At 35.3% G+C, this 24,301-nt stretch overlaps 1 protein-coding gene across 3 annotated transcripts in view; it reads left to right on the top strand.

Annotated features, from left to right (window-relative positions):
- The first annotated feature begins 8,805 nt into the window (after nt 1–8,805).
- The window catches only part of LOC136822557 (armadillo repeat-containing protein 8-like), a 29,330-nt gene continuing 13,834 nt past the window's right edge, over nt 8,806–24,301 (top strand). For all 3 annotated transcript variants that reach the window (XM_067078823.1, XM_067078822.1, XM_067078821.1), the window contains exons 1-13: nt 8,806–8,897; nt 9,470–9,549; nt 10,131–10,202; nt 12,432–12,514; nt 12,732–12,791; nt 16,170–16,360; nt 16,545–16,701; nt 18,123–18,213; nt 18,803–18,939; nt 19,903–20,033; nt 21,227–21,283; nt 21,816–22,076; nt 22,699–22,791. In XM_067078823.1, coding sequence (XP_066934924.1) covers nt 8,880–8,897; nt 9,470–9,549; nt 10,131–10,202; nt 12,432–12,514; nt 12,732–12,791; nt 16,170–16,360; nt 16,545–16,701; nt 18,123–18,213; nt 18,803–18,939; nt 19,903–20,033; nt 21,227–21,283; nt 21,816–22,076; nt 22,699–22,791 — 1,431 coding nt within the window. In that variant the 5' untranslated portion in view covers nt 8,806–8,879. The remainder of the gene's footprint in view (nt 8,898–9,469; nt 9,550–10,130; nt 10,203–12,431; nt 12,515–12,731; nt 12,792–16,169; nt 16,361–16,544; nt 16,702–18,122; nt 18,214–18,802; nt 18,940–19,902; nt 20,034–21,226; nt 21,284–21,815; nt 22,077–22,698; nt 22,792–24,301) is intronic.

Below are 24,301 nucleotides of genomic sequence, written 5' to 3'. Positions count from 1 at the left end.
TGGACATGGCCAAACCAGCGTAGCATACCTTGGCGTAGCAAAATGTCAATTGAATCAACGCCAAGCCTACCCCTAAGAGCAGTCATAGAGATTCTTTCTGACAAACGTGTTGAACAGATCCACCTGACCATAGCATTATCATTGCGAATAAGCCTGTTACAATCATCCACAGTTACAGCCCAAGTTGAGCTCGCATGCAACATGACACCTCTCACAGCCGATGAGAATACACGACCACGACACTTGATGGGAATACTTTTATTTGTTAAAATGGGAAGTAACTCCCTGAATTTCTTCCATGCTGATTTGATACGCGAAGTAATGGCATCAAAACAGCCACCATTGTTACCAAACATAAAAAGTCTGAACAACTTCAAGATTAGAACCATCTATAGCAAAAATACTAGGTGGAGGTACAACAACAGGATTTAAACAGGCTGGACAAACATAATTCAAGTCTTCCTTCAGGCGACCTTTTATCCCGGAGCAGCGGTTTGTTTATTGTAGCATGATACCTGCGACATAGAATAGAGTTTTCCACACCCTTATAACAAACACCACCAAGGTTGGTCCTAGCAAAGTAGCATTTACTTTTCATTAAGTGAAACACAGCACCGAGTTGGAGTTAGTCCTGATCTCCTAGACGACCGTCAATACTTGGTACACTACTGTAAAAAATCCGTTGATATTCCGTCACGATGCTATTTCTTTGAATTACTTAGGTAAAATGATTAATAGATAGCTTGAAAGTTTGAAATCTACTATTAATATGCTAAAACGGGTGTTTACAACGTTTAAAAAGTTTTCGAATCTAACAAAGCTCTACAAGCCTCCTCTTCATGGCGTTAAATTTTTTTCCTTTCTTTTAAAATCAAATCTTACAATCATAGCTATCTTTTTTCGTTGGTTTTTTTTAGATGTATGTGATTTGCTGGATGGACCCGCAGCGTGCGACGTGCGCATACGGCTAGTTATTTAAGTCACAAATAATTATTTTCAAATTTTTTTACGCGAAATGGAGAATTTCAACTGTGTGTATACTTTTGAATCATTTTGTCATTCCAATAGTTTTTTTATTGACTGAAAAAAAAGTATGTAAAGTTGTGAGCCTGTCATAAATCATAATTTGAATCCTATACTTTAATCTATATACTCGATATTATTTCATCGGAGTTTTGAAAAATGACGAGATTCGCATCTGTTATCTTTGATATGATATAGATAAAAGACTGGAGAAGAGTAGAACAACAGAGACTTTGTGTAAGTTTTGACGTTGTTAGCAAGGTATTCCCAAGGTAGATAATCAAAACCTATTGTTTCATTTTATGTTTTAACGAGGCGGCAACGAAGCTAGCAGTGCTTACGAAGGAGAAGGATGTCCAGTNACAATATGCATTGGACCCTATAATACGCCCTTAAATTGTACAGTAACCAAATACCCCAAGCAGTTCAAATATGGCTCCCATCACTAGGCTTCCTACAATGGCCTAGGATTATCGCCTCTCGAAGCCATATTATGCAGACGTTTTTGGCCCTACAGATAACACAGACTCAAAGCCCTCTAAATCTCGTTTCATACATGAACAATAAAGATAAAGGAATTGGCGAATTTTGACGGATTAACTCAGTAAATTCTCAAGTTCGGGTATTTCTGTAGTAATCCAAAGCGTTTTGGAACAAGACAAGCTCCTGTAGCACTTAAACTGTCCTGTAAATACACCTGTAACGATTTCATTATTCATAATTCTTTGCATTAGTCAATCTAAAGAACAGAAGGTCTCGTCTAATGTTGAGATGCAATGAGAGAATTTTTCATTAATTATTTGGAAATTTCACCGTTTCGGGATCATGGCTTACCGAAAATCATACTTATAAAGTGCTGACCGGATACATTTAGCCCTTATTGTTGCTAATACCCCCTCTGAGTGAGATACGAAGAAGCGATTGGTTCTAAACCCTATTGGGAAACATTTCGCTCATTCATTTCAGACAAAAAGGCCAATTTGAGGAGAAAAAGATCTTTTTTCGACGGTAAGGAAATTGTACTCTGGTCTGTAAAATACACATTTTTACTGCAAACTTATTGAAAATTTGCACAAACAATTTTTAATGCCTTTTCTAGAGCCACATAAAGTTTTGATATGTTTAAAGGCATATTTCTTGAGATATGACTAAAAGAATTGCCTCACTCCATGAAAGCCCGCCTACAACTGCAGCCAAAATTGAGAAAACGAAAGTGGTTCATATCTCGAGATAGGAAAGTTTTCAGACCCAACTTTCTATCTCAAAATTAATCAGTATCAAATTTCCGATCGATTGATATATAATATGCCTATATTTGGGTTGGAAGAATTTTCAGTTTTGCCTACGGGGGTTCACATGACCAAAAATCCGCCATTATGGATACCCAGGTGAGAAATCCAGGTGGCCCAGAAGCTTAAAATATTCTTATTACCATAAGGAACAAGAAAAACCCCAAGAAAGTTAGTCCACCAAATGGATAAGATACTTCCCGGCTCGTACCTGTATAAACATGAAAGTCGGTGTTACTTAAATTTAGGTTTTGCCAATTTTGCGAAAAACCGCAAAAACCAAAAAATGCTGACGTCAGCAAGACTTGTTTTTTAAATAACTCCAGTTTGGCTAATGGTATAAACATGAAATTTGGACCAAAGTTGCATATCATTAATAAAAACATTTTTGCATAATCCTTTTTTTCAAATTTTGCTGACGTCAGCAGAAATCAGCAAAATATGAAAATTTGCAATAAAGTGCAGACATCAGTAAATTTACCCGAGAAAGTGATCGATATTCTTCGAAGGAAGAACTTTCCAAAAAAATCCCTCGACAAAAAGATGTCTTTCAATCTTTCAAGATTGGGAAAGGATCTTGCGGAGATGAAAAAATTTTCATACCTCATACCTGGCAATCAGATTAAAATCGGGTTGAAAATCGGTGGTGGTTAGAAAAGCGGGAAAAAATCGGGAAATTGAACCAGTCGGGACTTTTTTTAATAGTCGGCTTCGACCACTTCCATACCAGGACATTATGGTGTTCTTACTTATAAAAAACTTTGAAGTTTTAGCAATGTGTTTTTAAAGACGTGAAGTGAATGGTTCATTTTGTTTGTGTTAATTTTTTCTTCCCCTTTTATATTGCATTATTGCTATTGGCTGGGCCATTCCAGAATTTGTTTGTAACAGGGGGGCGGACGACACAGGATTTCCCATGGCAAAAGAGGACCCTGCCGACGCACCGGACTTAACGAACACCGGACACGCAAAAGTCCGGTGTAAAATGAGAATTTCTTTTACCACCGAACAATCTCTACACCGGACTTGAGGAAGTCGGATGTCCGGTGTCGAAGAAGGATATTTTTTTCCACCGGACAATCAAAACACTGGACATGACCAGTCCGGTGCGTCTTGTGTTTCTTAATTTTTTGTTTAATAAATGTCCGGCGTCCAAAATTCCCTGTATGCAACACCGGACTGACACCGGACTTATTGCGTCCGGTGTAGCGAAAGAATACTTTTTGCCACCGGACAGTCCGGTGCATCGGCAGGGTCAAAAGTTTTCCTAAGTTTTCAGCCTATGTTGATTTTTCGGGAACATAATGCATGTTATATATCAAATTGTCAGAAATTTTATGTAGATTTCAAAAATGGTTAAAAGTAGGGGTTAAAAATGAAGTCAATGAGAAGAAAATGCAAAACTTGATGATTTTTTCTCCTATTTTGCAGTTAGTCACACTAGCGTCCCGCCAAAATGCGTAATCAAAGATTAATGCTGCAAAAGCGCTATATCGTATACTTGACTTTCAAGTAAAAAAATGCGCCGCAAAACTTCTCAAGGGATTCACAACAAATAACCCGGCGCTTTTTAAATGAAATCAACATTTTCAAAAGCTTTGAGAAATTGCCTAAAATTTGAGCCATAGATGAAAAAATTTGAGCCAAGCCAACCTTGAAAACTAATTTGAAGATCAACTTCCCAAGAAAAAGATCTACGGGGGAGGCGGAACCCACCTAGATCCGCGCACCACCGGATAGGCTGTTTCCCGGAAATTTTGCCGGACCTTAAACAATGACCCATTTACATATGCGGAAATATTTTTACTTTAGCGTATGAACAAGGCCTTAAAAATCGAAGCGCTGTCTCGGGAATTGAATGACAAATTTTGGTTATTTGATTTTGGCTGCTGCACGTTTTATTTTGTTTCAAACTTTCAAGTTTTAATTAATTGTCTTGCGAACTTGATTCAGGTAACTCTCATCCTTGTTGTTGAAATACATCCTGTAGATGACTGATGTTGTTTTTTCTGAAAGCTAGATTTCCTAGTGTGACTAACTGTTTTGGCCTGCGATTTTACAAAAACCTAAAAAATGCGATAAAAAATTTCTAAAGCGAGGTTAAGCTCTATTTTTTTTTGCTTTTTGCTACAAAATACCATAGCTTCCCATAAAAATAGGGCGACCCGCCTGGTTTTTACACAAATGACAGATTGAAACTAAAATTTACCGCTTAATTTTGAAAAATATATCGCTCGAAAACAAAGGAGTTGCTAGATTCAATCCGTCATAAAAAATAAGGCACATATTTTCAGTGTAGCTGGAACCTCGATATTCCAGGATTAGAAAAAGCTATACCTGTTATCTTTTTTCTTTAAAGAATCAACAAGCCATCAACATCGATAAATTACACACATTCCCTCAGAAACTTTTAAAATTATCTGCCATTATGACTTTCTTGAAGCCGTTCCGAAATTAACCAATCGGGTTAGGTATCGGAATTCCTATGGGAGTTCTTTTCCGAGATTTGTAAAATAGCTAAGTCAGCAAAAAAACTTTTCCCGGGGGTCTGAGGAATAAACAGAACTGTTATCATTCGTTTTTCATTTAACTGTATATTTAAATTTGCGCTCAAAAATACTTTAATAAATAAGTTAATAATATTCAAATATACTATTTGTATCTCTCAGAAAATAAACACTAACAGAACGACATAGTTTATCATTTAGACTACCCCCCGTGTTTGAACCATTCTATCGTGGGCGCAAAATAGGGCGGAAACTAAGTAGCACCCTCAGTGCAAGATTGCCGCCTCATCTTTATTCGCCCGCACGAAAACGAGCTAGTCATTTTTTTCTCGCGCACTCAAGGGGAAAAGGAAAGTGATCGATATTCTTTGAAGAAAAAACGTCAGAAACAAACCCAAAGACCAAAAGATGTATTTTGTTGTTGAGAATCGATCCTGTGAAGATGAAAAAATTTCTGCTATGCGTTTTTTTCGGAACGCTGAAAAACTCTAATTTCGATCTTCCTTAAGGTAAAGAAGTTGCGAGATTTGGGCCAGCGAGGCAAAAATCGCTAAAAAACTGGTAAAATCGTAATCCTCAAAAATCGAAGTTCCAGCCTCACTGATTTTAAGGCTTCAATTTTTCTTGCCTGAGAAAGGTTAGAGATTGACCTCTAGCCCTTCGGGCTTGAAACTCAATGGTATTGGCCCTACCGCATTGCCGAATTTCGACTTGAAAATTTCAATAAGGGTCATGAAAAAACTCAAACGGGACTCAATGTGATGTGGGTTAAGTAAACAAAAACTTGTAGCGAATGATGATTCAAAGAAGTGCTTATCTATCAAAAACTTTTTCCGACATTTTTCTGACTTGTCCGACTCGGGATTTATGTTTTGAAGGTGAGTCGGTCGGGCGAGGCGAAAGGAACATATTTTAGGTTGCCGCCTGATTATAACATTTCTTTATAAGATTGTCTTTTTAATCTTGTAAACTTGCATATGTTTTGCATAATTTCCTTAACTAAATTCAACCACGGCTTTATCATTCCTGTATTTTTGCAAACAATTCAAAATGGTGAATTGAAAGGCTAAACCAGGCGGTGTCAACTGAACCTGATTTTCGTTATCGAACCATCAAACTTTATCGAACTAAATCAAACGATAGCTGTTCGATTACCGAACCCGATCAAACAGCTGTCGAACTTTACAAAAATTTCTTGATAAGTTCGATTTAGTTCGATGAGTGTTCTTTGTTCGATGAAGTTCGATTGATGTTCAATGAGTTCAATTTAAGTTCGATGTGGTTTGATGATTGTATCAGATTGATTCTACTTTTCTTTACCTTTCAAAAAATTACGAGGTTGTTTAATCAAAACACAGGCACTGTATGCTTCACTCATTATTGCTCATTTAAAATAATAGAGATGACACTTTCTTTAAAGAAAGTAATAAAAATTAAAATCTTTTTCTTTTACAAATTAAGGACCAAAGAGCTTGTAAAAGCTCCAGCTTGTCCCATCTAATGGGATAGATATAGGAACTTCGAATTGTGACATGGATTCATGTATAAAACACCAAATTAGGTCAACTAGATTTTTAGGTTTTGCCTAGAAAGGCTTATGATGACGTCATCACAAAACTTTCAATCTTCATAACTTTTGATAGGATGATTTTCAAGGGCATGTTTTATACCTCGATTTTCATCAGAATTTCATGCTCTTTCCGCTGGAACCATCAGGTTTTGAATATTTTCAAAAAATGAATTTTTGCCCAGCCACCTGATGCGTTATCTGGCAGGTGGCCAGGTGGCAAAATTTGGTGTTACAGTTTAGAATTAAGTTTTAGACCCTCCAAGGATCATCTGTGACTGTGCCAAATTTCGGGTTGGTGTAATTTAAGATGCACGATCTAACGATTTACGATGCACGATTCGCGATCCGTGCATAAAATATGTTAATTCATGCGTAATTATGCTAATCATGATGAAATATTTAGGCAATTTACAAACTTTCATTCGCTGAAACTCAATTATTTTTAAAAACATCATTTATGTAAAATTATACAAATTATATTTAAAGAAGCTTTCAGTGCGTTTTCCTGATTATACCATGATCCCTTTCTCTTTTCAATTTCAATTCAGTCATAGAGTAAAAGGAAGTGAAAGCCACGTGTATTCACCTTCTCAGGGCCGGCGAAACTGGGGGGGCCGGGGGGGGGGGCATGGCCCCCCACTTTTTTGCTAAGAAAAAAAAATCAACCAACCATGGTGGTGCCTCCTTAGACACTTACTATTTGGCCCCTCCACTTTCAAAATTGATTCGCCGGCCCTGCTTCTGTACTTTCCTCTCACTCTTTTTCAAAGCTTGAATCAATATAGAGGAATTGTTTACCGGAAGAAAATTTTTTCTCATAATAGAGCACCCGTTTTTTGATTTGTACATTACGGTCCGCAAAACATATTGTGCGCCACATATTCTTTTATTTGAAGGCCGTGATACACTGGTCAATATTAAATCAATAAAGAAAGAAGTTCCTATATTCGATTATGATTATTAAAACTGAGAGCAAAAATATTTCTTGTGCATTGTTTACTTTCCACTCTCTTTCTATTGTAAGATTATGTTCAGAAGGTAGTTTTCATTATCAACATTATGCAAGCTTTTTCATAATTTTACGGTCGCGTAATTATTCGTACATTCATTGCTTACTTAATTCGTTTTTGTTGCATAAATTTACTTGAATTTACCGGGGTAAACAAACGCGAGAAAAGATTATGCCATTGTTTTAGAATTATGCAATACAATTTAAGTTTTATGATAATTATTAGGAATAATCAGCATACTTTATGCATGGATCGCGCATCGTGAATCGTAAATCGTTAGATCGTGCATCTTAAATTACACCAACCCCCAAATTTCATGCTTTTTTCACCATCTGAAGTATTTTTTTGCTAACAGACCTCACTATATCTCTTTCTTTTCATTTTTGGAACTTTTGCAAAAAAAGTTGTATATTTTATACTCTACACACATACTAAATCTGAAAGATCTTTTATATGGCTTTTTTGCAAATTTCAAAAATACTGATATTTGTCCCGATTTTGTGGGACTTTAACTTAATGGGTCGCATGCAGCATTTGGTACAAAGTCCAAATTATGTGTTTCCTGTAAATTTTATATGAAGATTTAGGGCTATTATACTCTTAAATGTGCGTTCCAGATTTTGATAATTTGAAAGACTTTAATGTCAAAATAGAGAAGTGAAATTAAAACACTAAACTATTCATCAGGAATGACATTCAGACTACGGCTATTAATATATAGATTTATAATGAAATGTTTCAGTCTTTTCTTACTTCTTTTTTTCTCACTTTTTCCACATATCCTCTAGCATCGTGTTCCAAACAGAACTCTTAATAGATGTTTATTCTTTTATGCAATTTTAAACATCCTAAGCATAACATAAGCATATACACCAGCCAGAAATATTTTTTATGAAGTCAATATTTTTCTAAACACTTTTTGAATCGAATGTTATCAAAATTCTTGAGATTTCATAGAAAAATTGGGTTGGATGAATCAAAAGCATAGTAATTCATAAGCATTATAATAAGCATATGCTATGCCTGGATGCTTTTGAAGGCTTAAGCATACTCAAGCCTGGCCAAGCGGCAGACACTTGCTTATTAAAAAACATGTAGATATATTGTATTTTATTTAGAAAAATAGTAAAAATATACTGTAAGTTGGTCTACTGCCAACATCCCTCATCTACTTTCGACACAATTCCAGATAGGAATAATAAGAAGGTTGACGAAAGGTTTTTTCCTAAAGCAAAAAATATAGTTTCAATCAGCGATTCCAACCTTCCTATTATTCCTATCTCTTAAGAAGGGTGTCAGAATTAGGTGAGTTATATCAACATTAGACCAACTTATGGTAGACTTTTGAAAAATTTGAGTAAGCCAACAATCAGCTTTTTTACATTGAATGCAGTGTTTTCTTTTCTAATTACTGTAATTCTTTAATTTAAGGAAAAAGAATTATCAAAATATCAGATTTTGGAAACTTAGTGAGGTCAAAATGAAGAGCCATTTTGAGGTAATTTTTTAAATCAATTTTAGTTTTAAACTAGAATGTTCCAGCCCTTGCAAACACTGGTTTGGCTCACACATTGAAAGCCATTCAGGTTGATAAAGATGATATAGTTGCTGCTCTCTAATTCTATCTTCAAAGGGAATTTAGGAAATGAGTTTTCATGGACGACAGGGGAGTACATCGATTAGTGGAAAGATTTCTCGTAAATACCTTTTTATGCTTCAAATAGAATGAGAGAAAATGAGGCTTGTGATTCAAGATTGCATAAAATCCTTCTTTCATAGTCAAATCAACTTCCTGACAAACCATTCGATATCGCAGTTGGCCTACCATTTTAGCGTGACAGACACAAAATATGAAATTCTTTTATTATATTTTTTAATTATGTCTAAAGGCTCTGCAGACCAAATACCAAAAACAATATTACTCTGATTATTTGGGAATTTTTATTATTTGCACTAATGATTTCCCACTGTTGATCCCTGAAGCACAGGAAGGAACTGTTGTAGTGAAATTTTAAATGCCTCGAAATGTCTCCGAGATCAATCTACATTTTAAAATTTCAACAATTTCAGGTTGAAGCAAATTCTGTTGAAAAGATGTACATTCAAGCTCTTGCGTCAGACAATCCTGATGAAAGATATCAAACCGTCAGGTAAATCAATGTTTTTTTCTTACTTTTTTCCATCAAATTCTAAGTTTCTCTGTTCTTACAATGTTCTAAAAACCATTTTCCTATTTTCAATGATAGTTCATTTTGGACTTCTCGTGGAACATTACAATTGACATTACACAGTGTCAAACAAAAGTTGATAATAGACAAATGAAAAAAATATTTTTTTATAAAAATATCTTGTTTAAGAATATCAGGGTGAAAATTTGCTAAATCGTAAGAATACCCTAAGAATACCCTCTAGGGTGAATTTTACAGAATTTGATAAGAATACAGTGATTTGATAAGAATACAGTGATTTTTTATTTAGTTAACAAAAAAACTGCTTCCTTTATTAGAGATAAATGGAAGCTTTGAGGAAGAAATGTAATTTTAACCCAAATGTTCACTCAGAAGTCCAAAACTCTCAAATTGATCATTTCTCATGTTTGTAAAAAAGTCAAGTCTAAAAAAGTAAGAATACGTTAGGAATATTTCACCCTCAATTTTGACACTTCCTTAAAAATACTTGACCCTCATCCAAAGTACACTATTCTTCTATTCTATGATTTTTTCTTTTTTAGAAAGATCAAGAATATGGCTATAGGCATGAAATGCAAGAAAACCACTTTTGTTGAAGAAGGTCTGATTGAGAGGTAAACCAAAAGAATAATAATTTGTTTTACAAACCTTTAATATATCATGAAGATTTTCTTTAAAAAACGTTTGATGCTTTTGTTTTGATATAGAATGATTTCTGCAAATAAAACAGCTTTGCTTGATAAAGAGCAGCCCAAAATTAGGTAGTTTAGATGGAAAATGTATCATTGTTAATTTTTTTTTTTTAACTTCAGACAAAAGGTAGTCTGGGAATCGGTGCAATAATTTTTTCTTTTTAAACCAAGCCAAAAAGGTTTTTTGCGCCAATACCAGGTGACCAACAAAAAAGTTCTGACATTTCTTGATGAGGCAGGGCTTGAAATAACGGTCGGACATCGGACATTGTCCGACCCAAAATTGATAATTTTCAAGCGAAAGCAACCCTGATCGACATTTTGTCCAACCCACTTGAAATCGTTATTTCGAGCCTTGTGAAGCGGAACAAATGTCTCAAAGTGCTTGAGGTTTTATAATAATTAAAAAATAGATGTATGTAAAATCAAAGCTATTAATTTGACTCGTCAGTTCCAGCTTCTAAAGTCAAAATTCATTTTTTGGAAAGTGTAAAAAAATTCAAAAAGGGGTATTTAAAATATCAAATTAATTAAAAAATAACTTTAAATTGAATTGATTAACAATTAACATTGTTTTCTTGACATTAATAATAAAATAAATATCTCAAAAACTTCATAGTGAAAACTTCTAAACATGACTAATTCAATACCCTTGTATTTTACACTTTTGTGAGAATGAATTTTAACTTTAAAAGCTCAAGTATGGGTTTTATCGGACCTACCTTGAGGTCCTATAAATTAACCTTTGTCCGTCCGTCCGTCTGTTACCAGCTTTTCTCGAGATTGGCTCATTAGTTTTTTCTGATTTTTGGCACAAAGATGCAAAATGGCAATGCCCATAATGTGACGGAGCCTGATTTTTGAAATAAAAATTTTTCCGGCCGAAAATGGCGGAAATAAATGCCGGAAAAACTGTTTTTTGTCATTTTCTCGAGATTTCATCATTAGTTTTTTCTGATTTTTTGCACAAAGATGCGTAATAGCAATGCCCAAAACATGGCCGAGTTCGATTTTTGAGAAAAATTCTTTTCTGGCCGAAAATGCCAGAAATATACCGGAAATCGCTGTTTTTGCAGATTTTCATTGGACTTTTTCCTATTATTTCTTTGTTTTTTCACGCAAAATCATTATTGATAATGTAACAGGTAGGTTAATACTTGTTACTGATAAATTAATTTCCAAGCTTTCCAAACAATAAATTGACAACGAATATTTAAGGGGTTCGCTTTTAACTTTAATCTTTTCCCTTAGATTCTTTTCTTTATCTTTTAAATTCACACTCTTAGTTACAATATAATTTTTATTCTCCAATTTCATTAACTTCCAATTTCTTCTTGTGACTTTCCTTGTGTCCTTCCTTTCTCTTCTTCAATTTTTGATCTGCTTTTCTTTTTGATTTAATTTCCATCCAATTCCCATGTTGCTCCTCTATTTCAGATCTGCCTTCTTTTTGATTTCTTCGGCTATTTATACCTTTTTGATGTTGTCCTTTTTGCTTAGGTTTCAAAACGTTTTTCCCACGTTGGTTCAAAGTCCAATTTAGAAAAGCTTCTAGAAAGAGCTTTCTGCTGCTTCTTCAAAACGTTCCTCCCGCGTTGGTTCAAAGTTCAATTTAGAAAGCTTCTAGAAAGAGTTTTCTGCTGATTCTTCAAAACGTGTAGAAGTCGTATTTTTAGTTATAGAAATGTTTTTTCTTGATGGAGGTTTACTTTTTTGTCTTTGTTTGAAGTCTAAAACTTTCTTTTTACAACATACGGGTTAATGTTTTTTTACATGTTTATTTCTACTGATTTTTGTATCTATTACAATAACAATGCCAACCATCAAGTATGGTTCAATTGTCAATAAAACTGATTTTTGATGCCAGAAATTTCTATTTCTTTTTTCCCTAAACCCCTCTCCCCCCATCAAAAATCGATGATGAAATTTAATGCATTTTCGCTAATTGCTATATTTTCTTAATGATTGTTTTTCTCCTTATTGCTATTATTTCATCATCAGGTAGGTCCATTCAGCATATTGCTTGTTTTTATTCAAAGAGTAAAATAGCTTTTCATTTTGTAAAAAAATATGGAACTGATTTGAAGACTTAAAATAGGTTCAAAAATATCTGATAAACTTTGATTAACTTTGATAAACTTTTATGCTCAGACTTTTAGAACTAATGGTCCAAGCAGATACAACGATTGAGTTTGCAGTTGAAGCTACTGTTATACTTGGAAGTCTAACAAGAGGTAACTATATTATTTTCATGATAATTTCATAAGCACATTACTTTGCAAATCTTTCTTTGAATAAGAATAGAAAAATGCTCATCACAATAAGACCATACAAGGTTGAAAGTTAGCTGTGTAACACAAAGTTTAATAAAATCAACATTTTATTCTGCTTGTAGTGATATAGTGAACTCTTCTTTATGTAAACCATTGTTTTTCTCCAAATGGTTTTCAGGAGAACCAGAAGTTGTAGACAAATTGATGAACTCTCAAGCTGTTCCAATTCTTTGTAAAGGTAACATTCTAAGGAAGAAAATTGCTTTTTAATTGAACTTCTTAATCTCAGCCGGATTCAAAATTTGAAGAATCTAAGAAAACTAAAGCTAAAGACAACGATAATCTTTAAATTTTCGTTTTTTTCAAACCTAGTTGAAAGCTGGTTCAAATACAACACAATCAAACAGCTACTTCCATAGTTCGGACCCCCCTTTTCTTAAGGGGGGAATGACACCTTCCAAAAAAGTGAAGAAGGGGGGGGGTCAGAAATTTTCATTACAAAGGGGGATAGCAAGGAAGGGGGATCGTTTAAGAATGGGGGCTTACATATTATACACTACACTATATTATAGTGTCGATTTTTTTCCAGCACTGTTATGAAATTTAGTCTGCATAAAAGGAAGTTTTTCTGTTTGATTGGTCTGAGTCAACCAGAAGCAAGAAAGAAAAAGAAGAAGAAGAAGAAGAAGAAGAAGGGGGTTATCGGATCGCACTATACACTATATTTTTTCTAAAATTTAGCCCAAAACCCTTGGGGGATAGGCATTTTTAAAGGTTGGGGGGGGGGATCATTTAACAAGGGGGATATCAGACCCCTTTCCTCACTATGACTCCAGTATTTATGCTAATACCTCTTAACCCCATTAATTTTTGGACCTACCTGGAGGTCCTATAAATTAGTTCGTCCGTCCGTCCATCCGTCCGTCTGTTACCAACTTTTCTCAGGATTGAATCATAAAAATTTTTTGATTTTTGGTACAAAGGTGAAAAATGGTGGTGCGCAACATGTGGAATAGCCCAATTTTCGAAAAAAAAAATTTTGGGTAAATTTGGGCCAAAAAACAGGTTTTTTGGACTTTGTGAAAAATTGGATCATTAATTTTTTCCAATTTTTTTGCATGAAACTAGGGTACCATCGTAGGTAAAAGATGGCTCAAGCAGATTTTTTTGCTCATGCGGGCTTACTTTGAAGAATATGTGTGTTTAGACATGAAATTTTGGTTGCTTGGCGTGTTTTCATAAAAAAACTGGCCAAATTCTATGTTTTTTATAAGCACATTATCAATTACTTAGGTATTAGCTTTTCTCGAGATTAGCTCTTTCATTCTTTATGATTTTTTGCACAAAGATGCATAACTATAAACCCTCGAATGTGACAGAGCTCAATTTTTGGAAAAAAAATGTTGGGGTAAATTTCAGCTAAAAAACGACCAAAAAACGCTTTTTGGACTGTGTGAAGTATTGGATCAATGTTTTTTTCTGATTTTTTGCATGGAAGTAGGTAAAAGATGGCTCAAGCAGATTTTTGTAAAAAAAGAATTTTTCAGCTCAAAAAACACATCTTTATCTATAAGAATCACTATTAATAAAAGCATACATCAATGTTCTTAGCCAAATTACTCAATTTTTTGATGAGATAGATGTTTTTTTTGCTCACGAAGTCTTGAATATGAAGAATATTTCAAGAGCATGAAATTTTGGTTTCGAAACGTTTTTTTATAAGAAACAAAGGACTAATTTTGATAGATCGTCACTATTTGTGTTCTGAATGATTGTTTAATGGTCATGCTAACGTAGATATCAATTATATATGTGTTAAATGCATAACCAGGTAGGTCCATAAAAGTATCACTTGTTGGACCTACCGGGAGGTCCTTTAATTTGACCGTTGTCCGTTCGTCTGTTACAAGCTTTTCTCGGGATTGGCTCATTAGTTTTTTTTGATTTTTTGCACAATGATACAAAATGGCAATGCCTGAAAAGTGACGGAGCCCGATTTTTGAAAAAAAATTTTGGGGGGCAAATTTGGGCCAAAAACTACCTAAAAATAAGGTTTTTTGGACTTTGTGCAAAATTGCTTCATTAGTTTTTCCTGATTTTTGGCAGAAAGATAGAGTGCAAGGTACCCTAAAATGTGGCTGAAGTAATTTTTCTCGGAAAATTTTTTTTCGTCGTCAAATACGGATTTTCGCTTTTTTGGGGAAATTCCCTTTTACCATTTTCCTGTTAGCAGCTTTTCTCGGGATTGGCTCATTAGTTTTTTTTGATTTTTTGCACAATGATACAAAATAGCAATGCCTAAAAAGTGATGGAGCCCGACTTTTAAAAAAAAATTCGGGGGGCAAATTTGGGCCAAAAACTACCTAAAAAAAAGTTTTTTTGGACTTTGTGCAAAATTGCTTCATTATTTTTTCCTGATTTTTGGCAGAAAGATAGAGTGCAAGGCACCCTAAAATGTGGCTGAAGTAATTTTTCTCGGAAAATTTTTTTTCGTCGTAAAATACGAATTTTCTTTTTTGGGGGAAATTCTGTTTACCATTTTCCTGTTAGCAGCTTTTCTCGGGATCGGCTCATTATTTTTTTTTTCATTTTTTGCACAATGATACAAAATAGCAATGCCTAAAAAGTGACGGAGCCCGAATTTGAAAAAAAAATTTGGGGTAAATTTGGGTCAAAAACTACCTAAAAATAAGGTTTTTTGGACTTGGTGCAAAATTGCTTCATTAGTTTTTCCTGATTTTTGTCAGAAAGATAGAGTGCAAGGTACCTTAAAATGTGGCTGCAGTAATTTTTCTGTTGAAAATTTTCCCGACCTTCAGAGCTTTAGCGTGTCGGAAGAAAATTTCTACATCGGGTGCCAGATAATCACGCATCACGCTCGCGAAAGAGCGCGCGCACATTATTAACGCCTACATGTCATCTCCAGTACATTTTAGATTATTCATTGAAAACAGATTACAATATAGTCATTTTTCATGTCTCGATTATTCAATTCCGAATCAAAGACATTCAGGGAAAAAAAGAGAAACACCTGGGTAATCTAGTTAAAAAACCGAAAGTAAATGGCAGACAAAGTAACGAGCCAAGGCAAAACGAGATTAGCGTACCACTATGAAAGAAACCGCCTCCGGCGGTCGATAAATCAGACGTTTTTGCATTGTTCTAAAACTTATTGTGTTTGCTCAATACCAATAGTAAAATGTAGAACACCTACTTTTATCTGATTTTGATCAACAGGTAGGTCCATTCAGCATGTTGCTTGTTGCTTTTTAATTTGCGTCTTTTATTACTCTGACTTCCTAAATTAGGGTATTTGCCCCACCCCCTTTTTTAATTTTCGTGCATCTTGTAATTTTTGAAATGTTTTTTTAAGGGCTTTTGATGAAAAATATAGGTAAAGGGTAATAAAGTCATGGAAACAGAAGCTTTATTCACTTTTAGATTGATACTAGCTAGATCTTACATCCCAGAGGTATGATATTTTAACGTAATCAGAGAACAAGCAAAAAAGGCCTTTTTCAGGATTCTTTTATTTTCGGCCAGGTCTTCTACGCGAAAAAAAAGCTGCGCAAAAAGTAATGGGATTTTAATATATTAACCCATTTATGTTTTTCAGGGCTTTGCCACGAAGATGAACGTCTTGTTATCGCATGTCTGCGCTCACTCAGCAGATGTTTTATGAGCAAAAATATTTCAGGAGATCTGATCTATGAAAATGCTAACATAATTACCAAACTGGTATATTTGTTAACAATTTCATCACAAACTGCTGAGTATGTCACAAATATATTGAAAATTACATGTAAGGTATGTAAAATTTTTATTTGAGATGATACATGTTGATGCATGCTATTATCAACAAAAGAAACAAAAGCTTTCCAGGTGGGCCTAACTAATTGACCATGCAAATGAATGATCTTATTATTTTGATCTAAACCAAACTTTAACCTTCAACCCATAGTACATTATTGCTCCCCTTTGGTTATTTCAGACAACATCCGATCAGACAACACTCTTTGATGCTAATATCATCTCAGCTCTGGTTCCATGGTTAAACAAAAAACAAGTTGGAATCTTGGTTCCTGTTTTGGAATGTTTGTCAGCTATTCTCCATGGCAATGAGATGATTGCCAACGAAGTTTTAGATGGTATGTATTATGAATACAACACAACAAAAAATAAATGAAAAAATCTGAAAGAGTATCATATTGTAAATTGTAAAAACCATTACTTGACAGGTCATGTTGCATTCAGGGTTCCAATAGGAGCAGTACTCTGCCCCTTTCTGACAAATGGAAGTGACCCACATTCTCTTGATTATGATTAAAAAGGGTAAACTCGTTTGCAGTGAGTATTCAAAATACAATATTACTTTCAAAAAACAAGTGACTGATTATTGTTCTACTAATTGAAGATTTTATCATGTTCTCACAGATGTTTACTGATACTGAGAAATCTGTAACGTTGGTTTGTCTGTAAACCTCAACCAAAAAGGGTTTGAAAAAATAAATACCCAAACTGTTTTTTATCAAAAAACATTTTCCAGAAGAAACCTGTCAGTTAATTTTTTATTCAACTTTTTTTTACAAATCGGCAATAAAAAAAAACTTTGTTAAGCTTTAATTTTTGACCTATACCTAAACAGTCCATTTCTGTTAAAAAGTCAAAATTCATAAAAATGTGGGTTAATTCTCTTTGTCAGAAAGAGGCAATACTGTAAATGGATATTGATTTTGACTGACTTCCAGTAGTTCACTTGGCGTTAAGTAAATGTACCTTTGCCCAGGCTAATGTATACCATGTGAAGGAGGGGAAAAGGGTAGGTAGAAACTCAAGAAGACTGTTGAAGACAGTCACAATAGCAAGTTTATGTATTCGAGATAAATCGAAAGAAACGGTATAAAGCAAAGTTAAAATGTCGTAAAAATCGCCATCTGCTAAAAACAGTACAACAGTAAAAACAACAAAATACGACCGTCTGTTTTAAGTGAGCAAATGCAATATAGAACCGTATCAACTATCAACTTTGTTTACGTTGACATCACTTACCTTCACCCTCAATATCTTCTGATACATAAACTCGCTAATGGACACTCTCCCCTCATCAACAGTATTAAATACTGTTGATGAGGGGAGAGTGTGCTGGCCTCGTTTCCTAGCGGTTCATCCCAGAATTATGCACTTAATTCAAACACTTGCAAGCTCGCAGGCAGTATAAACCATAGCAAAGACAGGCGTCATTCATATAGTACATATGCAATAATTTTCCAAATAATTAGATACCCCCTTTTACGCAGGGAACAATAGAAAATTCGTCTTTTAAACAATAGACGTACGCTTTTGCTAAGTCCCCCTCTCCCCCTTCACTGCGTACGTACTATGTGGATGGCCCCACAGTTCTTTAACAAGAAGACTCCTAGACTACTTTTTACAGGACCGGGTATCCCCTGTAAAAGAGAAGCCAGTCATCAATGTCAATCTAGTGTATTGATTCAGATTTCTTCATTGGTTAGACCCTTTCTAATTGACTTCAAGCTGTTTGATTTTCTAAAATGATTTTATTTTGTAGGTGATTATCATGGTGTATCTATTGAAAAACAACTTATCAATTTGATTTCTTCTGATCGACCTGATGAAGTACAATTAGCAGCCGCTGACTGGTAATCAGCTTTTATAAATATTCCAATATTTACTCATAAAGGGGTTTATACTTGACTCTTGATTTTTCACAAATTGAAGTGGAAATATTTTTCAAGTGAAAAAAATGCTTTGATGTTAATTGAAAAATTAGACATGGTGAATTAGAAGAATATTTTCTTTTGTTCTTTGCCATACTTTCATTTGTAATTGCTTGGTCTTTATGAAAATAGGACACCAAATAACAAACAAACGAACAAACGTTTGTGTTCGCTTTTTGGTTGAGCCTCCCTCTTCCAAAGAAATAAACATACTTTTCGAATATCAATTTGATCATCTCTAGCGTCCATAGCATCAATATATCGTTAGAACTCCGTTACAGACCCGGTGCGACCCCTGCCACACTGGAAAATTTGTTTAAAACTTTGCCCCGTTGCCGTTGGAAAGATACCCTAAAATTTCAGCCCTAGTAGGACAGAACTTAATAGAATTTTTTATCTCGACTGTGGAAAAAATTCCACCGGGGCTGCGCGACAGGGTTCTGTTGGATTATTGTTTAGAAAAACGCTGTATCAGCTGGAATGATATGATTCCATTTTTTTATTGTTTTAGTCTCACAAAGGCTTTATGTATATCAACCACGGAGAAATGCACTGTCAAACTTGAACGAAAGATTTTGAATGTGTTTGTACGCTTGTGTCAAAAGGACAAACCTTTGAGGATAAGGATAAGTGCTGCCAATGGATTGGGTGAGTCTGACCATCTTCAAATTTTTATAATTTATCTATTAACAGAATTCCCATGAAAACATGCTTTTCTTATTAGGGGACCAGCGCTTTGGATTTGTAGCATCTTTTGTGGGAAGCAACTGCACGTGGTTCGAAAGAAGAAGTAATTCTGAGACTTATTTGAGAAGGAGCCCACAAATTAGGCCTGGCAAAAGTTTTTATTGCCAAAAAACTGACGTTTTAAGGCAAAGCCCCAAACCCCTAAAACCCCTGAATGTTCTCATTGCATGGAGCGTAAAAATCCGAGCAAAGCAAACAGTATATACAGCAAGTCCTATACCCAAATTAAACAAAAGATATGCCCATTAAAAGTTCGAAATTCCGTTTCGACAAATGTGACATGAATTTTACTCTACCTGACAGAGTTTTAAACTTCCAAAGCGTTAACTAAAAAATTCTTATTTTAGTACAGTGGAATCTCCATATTAGTTTTATATGACATTGTTAACTGAAGAGACCAGAAAACTTGTTCGAGTTTAGAAGGCATTTGAGGTATAGAGGTTCGAGTTATGAAGACCTGAGATCAGATTGTGATTGTTTTCAGCCCACCACGCTGAAGCTCTAAAGGGATGGGTGAAAACATACAATCTGACGAATATGCAATCTCGAAATCGTAAGGACCGCGTTCGTCTAAAAGGACTGGGGATGACAACAAAGTTGCGTGATTGTGTTTATGAATTTGGGCGCCGTATCAGTTTTTGACTTTCTTGAGCACAACAAGATTCTTGTTGTAAAATTTTCCGCGGGAGGACTATTTTCCTCAGATGTATAATTTTCAAGCGCCTTTAGAGGTTTACCGTGCGTGTAAGAAAATTATGAACAGCTGTTATCAGGTTAAGTTATGAAGGCTCAACTGTACTAAATTGTTGGCAATTGGGGATTTATCAAAAATGAAATTGGCTATTTCATTTTAATTTTTTGTAGCCTACCTGATTGAAGAAGACAACGAACTTCAAGCCATTGCAGCCATCTCCAACCATTTGATAAAGAACATCTCTTCATTGCTTTCTCTTTCGTCCAATAAGAAGGAAGAAGTCCGACTAAGAGCCAAGGAGGTAATTATTACTTTTTCATTGACAATCCAAAAGTTCGCTCAACAATCCAATACTCCAAAATAACAAGTGCTGCGGTATAGTACAGCCACTTTGATAAAAGACAACACAAAGCTGACGCTTTATCCGCAAGAGACTTTCCACAGAGAGTCTTTTTCAAGCCGACCTTCTTGTTTTGTCCCTTGAATTATTATATTTCTTCACCCGGGTGTCTGCATATAATGGTCGAGACGGTATTCTTTTTAATTACCTTTACTTTCTCAGTCTTGGAACCCATATCTGAACGATCTTGTGCACAATGAAAGTTGAACACTATCCATGATTTTAAGTGAAGTAAATTGTGAAATCCCAAAGTAGCATGGCTCCATTTTTGCATTTTAAGGATCAGATCACACTTTGCATGAAAACATAAAGGTTTAGAGAAATTAAAAACCAACAGTAAAGAAAATTTAGGAAGTGTTATTTAGAGTTACATAAACTAATGCAGGTCCCCCAAGATAGAGCTCCCCCCCCGCCTGTCGGGAAAAACAAGCAGCTCCCACCTCTTATATGGCAAATTTTATGTGTAGCTCCCCCTAGCCCAGGCGGGGGGGGGGGGGGGGGGTGCGAGCCATGAGTAGAGATGACTGAATTTAGGGGTGTAACTGTTAACCATTAAATATTAAAGCAAAGTTCTCTTGGCGTGACTGCTAATTTTTTAAATTTTAGGTCCTCTCAAACTTTTCCAGGGTGTTCAGGAAATATGGTGAACCTACACTCATACCTTAAGTTTTGGTGGATTTGGTCAAAATCCACCAAATTAAGTTCCCGCCAAATTTAAATTTTTCCGTCATCCTCCAAATTAAATTCCCGCCAAATTTAAATTGCTCTACAAATGTGTGCTATTTTAGGCTTTAAAACAGGTAAATCCTTTTTTAATGGCGTTTTTTGGACAAAAATGTCCTTCATCTGCCAAATTAAATTCCTGCCAAATTTAATTTTTCAAGTTGACCGGCAAATTTAATTCCCTCTTTTTCGGCCATCCGCCAAATTAAATTCCAGCCAAAATTTCTTCCTTTAAGGCATATCACTCACTCTCAATTCTACTGATAATAGAAGTATCGATTGACGTCAAATGGGCTCAGTAAAGTTCAAATTGCAGACGTAGAGCAATAAACTCGGTATAGGATGTATACAGGCTCAAACTCTTTTTTCAGGCAGCATTAAAAGTATTTGCTTCGTTGTCAGCTAACGATGAAAAAGTTCGAAAAAAGGTATCTGCCTCTTCTTTCCAAATTATGTTGCAAAGGGAAAAAAAATTTTTGCCTTTGGTATTAACATAGTTCTTTAATGAAAGACCTTTCGTTTCTTTTCATTATTGTCCATGTTAGACAGTATTGTTATTGGTCAGCGTTTTGGGATACTTTAATTTTGAGATTTCGTGGGGACTTAATTTCGCGGATGGTGGCACTAATGCGAGACAATATTTTCATGATTTTGTGCCTTTTACTGCCAAATTTTGCATGTTGGTTGTTGAAAAACACATTATTAGCGCTTCTTTGATGCCAGTAAACAATTTGAAAAGTAATTTATTCGACATTCTTCGACTTTTATTTAATATTTCGAGGATTAAGCCCTTCAAAATTTCCATTGCGACTTATTTTCGCGAAATTTAATCCCCGCGAAATTTTATCCCATTTAAAGTATATGAAAGTTCTTTTTTTCGTAGTCTGAAAGGTAAACGGTTCATAAATCTCTTAGGTGTGGCAATCAGAAATGTATTTGGTCTTTTTTCTCTCGTGTCAGATAGTAGACAATTGCTCGAAACTAATGGATAACATCCATCAAGCCATCAACCAGAACGAAAACGTTCCATTACAAGCTGCTGCATTACAATGTCTTCTCAGTTTGTCACGATCGGTACAACAATTAAGAACGACATTTCAAGATGTGAAAATCTGGCAACCGGTCATCACCGCATTGAAAACAAGTACTTCGGACGATATTATCAGCGTCTCATCGTCTGTACTTTGTAACTTGCTACTAGAATTCTCACCGTGTAAAGACGTACGTATCACAACTACTGGGCTTTATATAGACCCTGGATATAGACCCTGGTTTCTTAATCTCGACCAAACAAAATTTTTTGATAGTAGTTGAAGTCTTACCCTAATGCTAGGACTAGTCAATATCGGTGTAACACATCGAGAGAGTTGGATTTAGTAGTCTGTGACACCAGTCGGAGGCTCCTCTTTCGGTAGCTGTCTACCCGAAGGTAGGGAAGGGCGCTACTCTGGATTGCTCCACTTACCCTTGATCTTTCCCTTAATTGCTGAACATCAAGCAGAGAGGCATCAAGTACCATTTTTAAGGAGTCTGGTATGACTTAGTAGCTAGATTAAATTTCCTTGAAAACTTGTGATGTAGCGTTGTTTGAAGTTAGGCAAAGTTTCTTTCAGGGTACAAAACCTTCGATCGAAAATAACTTGGTCCAGGGTACAAAACCTTCGATCGAAAATAACTTGGTCCAGGGTTTATAAAGGTCACTGATCACAACAGTAATATATAAGTTATTTTTTTTATTTTGAGTTATTCCAGAAAAAGGATAACCATATGTTCAGGATATCTTGCATTTTACGTCCATCATTTGCGTATTACCTTCTGTTCTTTTTCGTATGTTCAATTTCAGGGTTTAATTGATTTTGGCGCATTAGACGTTTTGGTGGCACTGATTAAACGAAACGAAATTCCACTTCAAATAAATGGCATCTGGGGAATTATGGTTCGTTAACATTTTTCTGTTTTATTCCACAATTCATGATATGCACTAATGCAACAACTTCACAAAATTATGCCACTTTTCTGTTGTTTTTTTTCCCACCCAATACGTCACTTTTTTCTATTGTTTAAGTGGCGTATTGGATGGAAAATTTTAAAAGTTCTCAGAAGACTTTCCAGTGGTGCATATCATGAATGGGGGTTTTCCATGTTGAGTAAGAAACGTAATTTTCGCCATCTTGGAAGCAAATGTTCGATTTGCGTAAGGGATCGCCTCGACAAATTCGAACGTTTACTTCCAGATTGGCGGTTTTTCAAGTTATGTAACTTAAGCAAAACCTGAAAAACCTCTATTTATGATATGAATCACTGCAATGTCTTCAACATCAAACCATAGACCCAATCAGATGTTTGTAAGTGACGTGAATTCAGTGAATACGTCACTTGCAACCAATCAGCTGTTGGGTTCGTGATCATGGCTTATAAGCAGGTCCTAGGTCCCCCCTAAGAATTTAGGTGGCCCCTAGGATTTAGGTGGCCCCTATTGGAAAAATATTCTAGGTGGCCCCTAAAAGTTCAAAAATCGAAAAAAGCTAAAAATTGAAATCGTAGATATACTTTTAGAAAAACTTTCTTTTTTGTCAAGTGTAATTAAATACAACAGTTTTAAAAATAGCTACTTGAAGGCAAACAAAAGAAAATAAAGTTTATCACTAAAGTTTTTTATGGAAAAAGGTTTGCGAGAGGTTTCAAGATTTTAGGTCCCCCCTAGCTCAGTAGGTGGCCCCTGGCCAAAGACTATTTGTAGGTACCAGTTGCCCTGAGACCTTTTAACCCCCCCCCCTGCGAGCAGGGGGGGGTGAAGCCATGGTGATGTAAAGTTAGAAGGCATTGCAATGGTGCATATCATGAATAAGAACAACTTACTGAAGAGCATTTATTATCTAAATTTTCTTTTGCTATTCTAATAAGATTCCCTGCATGCCCGGCGGAACAACTGTAAAAGTGGGGAGGATGAAGACTCAAAATGAGATATAATTCCCTAGGAATTTTAGAAAAAAAAATCTAATTTGTTCAAAAGTGGAGAGGCTGAAGTCTCTCCAGTCTCCCCCCCCCTTCTGCCGGGCCTGCCCTGTGTGGTGTTCGGCTTTTTCAACCTTAGTTAATTATTCATGGAGAATGTATTTACCTTCGGAACTTTTCCGTTAGAAGTTTGACCAAAAGGGGAGAAGAGTTGAATAGCATCTTCTATAAATCTCTCATTATATTGTAATACCCTCTTCATGGTTTCATACTAAATTATTTGTTTAATCGTGTCGTGTACTATGACGGCTTTTGACTTTAAATTTCTTTGCCGGAAGCCCTTGTCAGTTATTTTTATGCCTGTTATTTGGCTAAAAAACTTGCCATTTAGACAGGCCAATAGGTAAAGAATTGAATTGAACAGTCTTTCTCTTTGGTCATAATCTCTAAGTCATAACTATATATCCTCTTATGGTTTAAAGCTTTAAACT

The sequence above is a fragment of the Clytia hemisphaerica genome, unplaced genomic scaffold (genome assembly GCF_902728285.1).
Source record: "Clytia hemisphaerica strain Z4C2 unplaced genomic scaffold, Clytia hemisphaerica genome assembly, whole genome shotgun sequence".
NCBI lineage: Eukaryota > Metazoa > Cnidaria > Hydrozoa > Leptothecata > Clytiidae > Clytia > Clytia hemisphaerica.
This window is presented reverse-complemented; position numbering and strand designations above follow the sequence as displayed.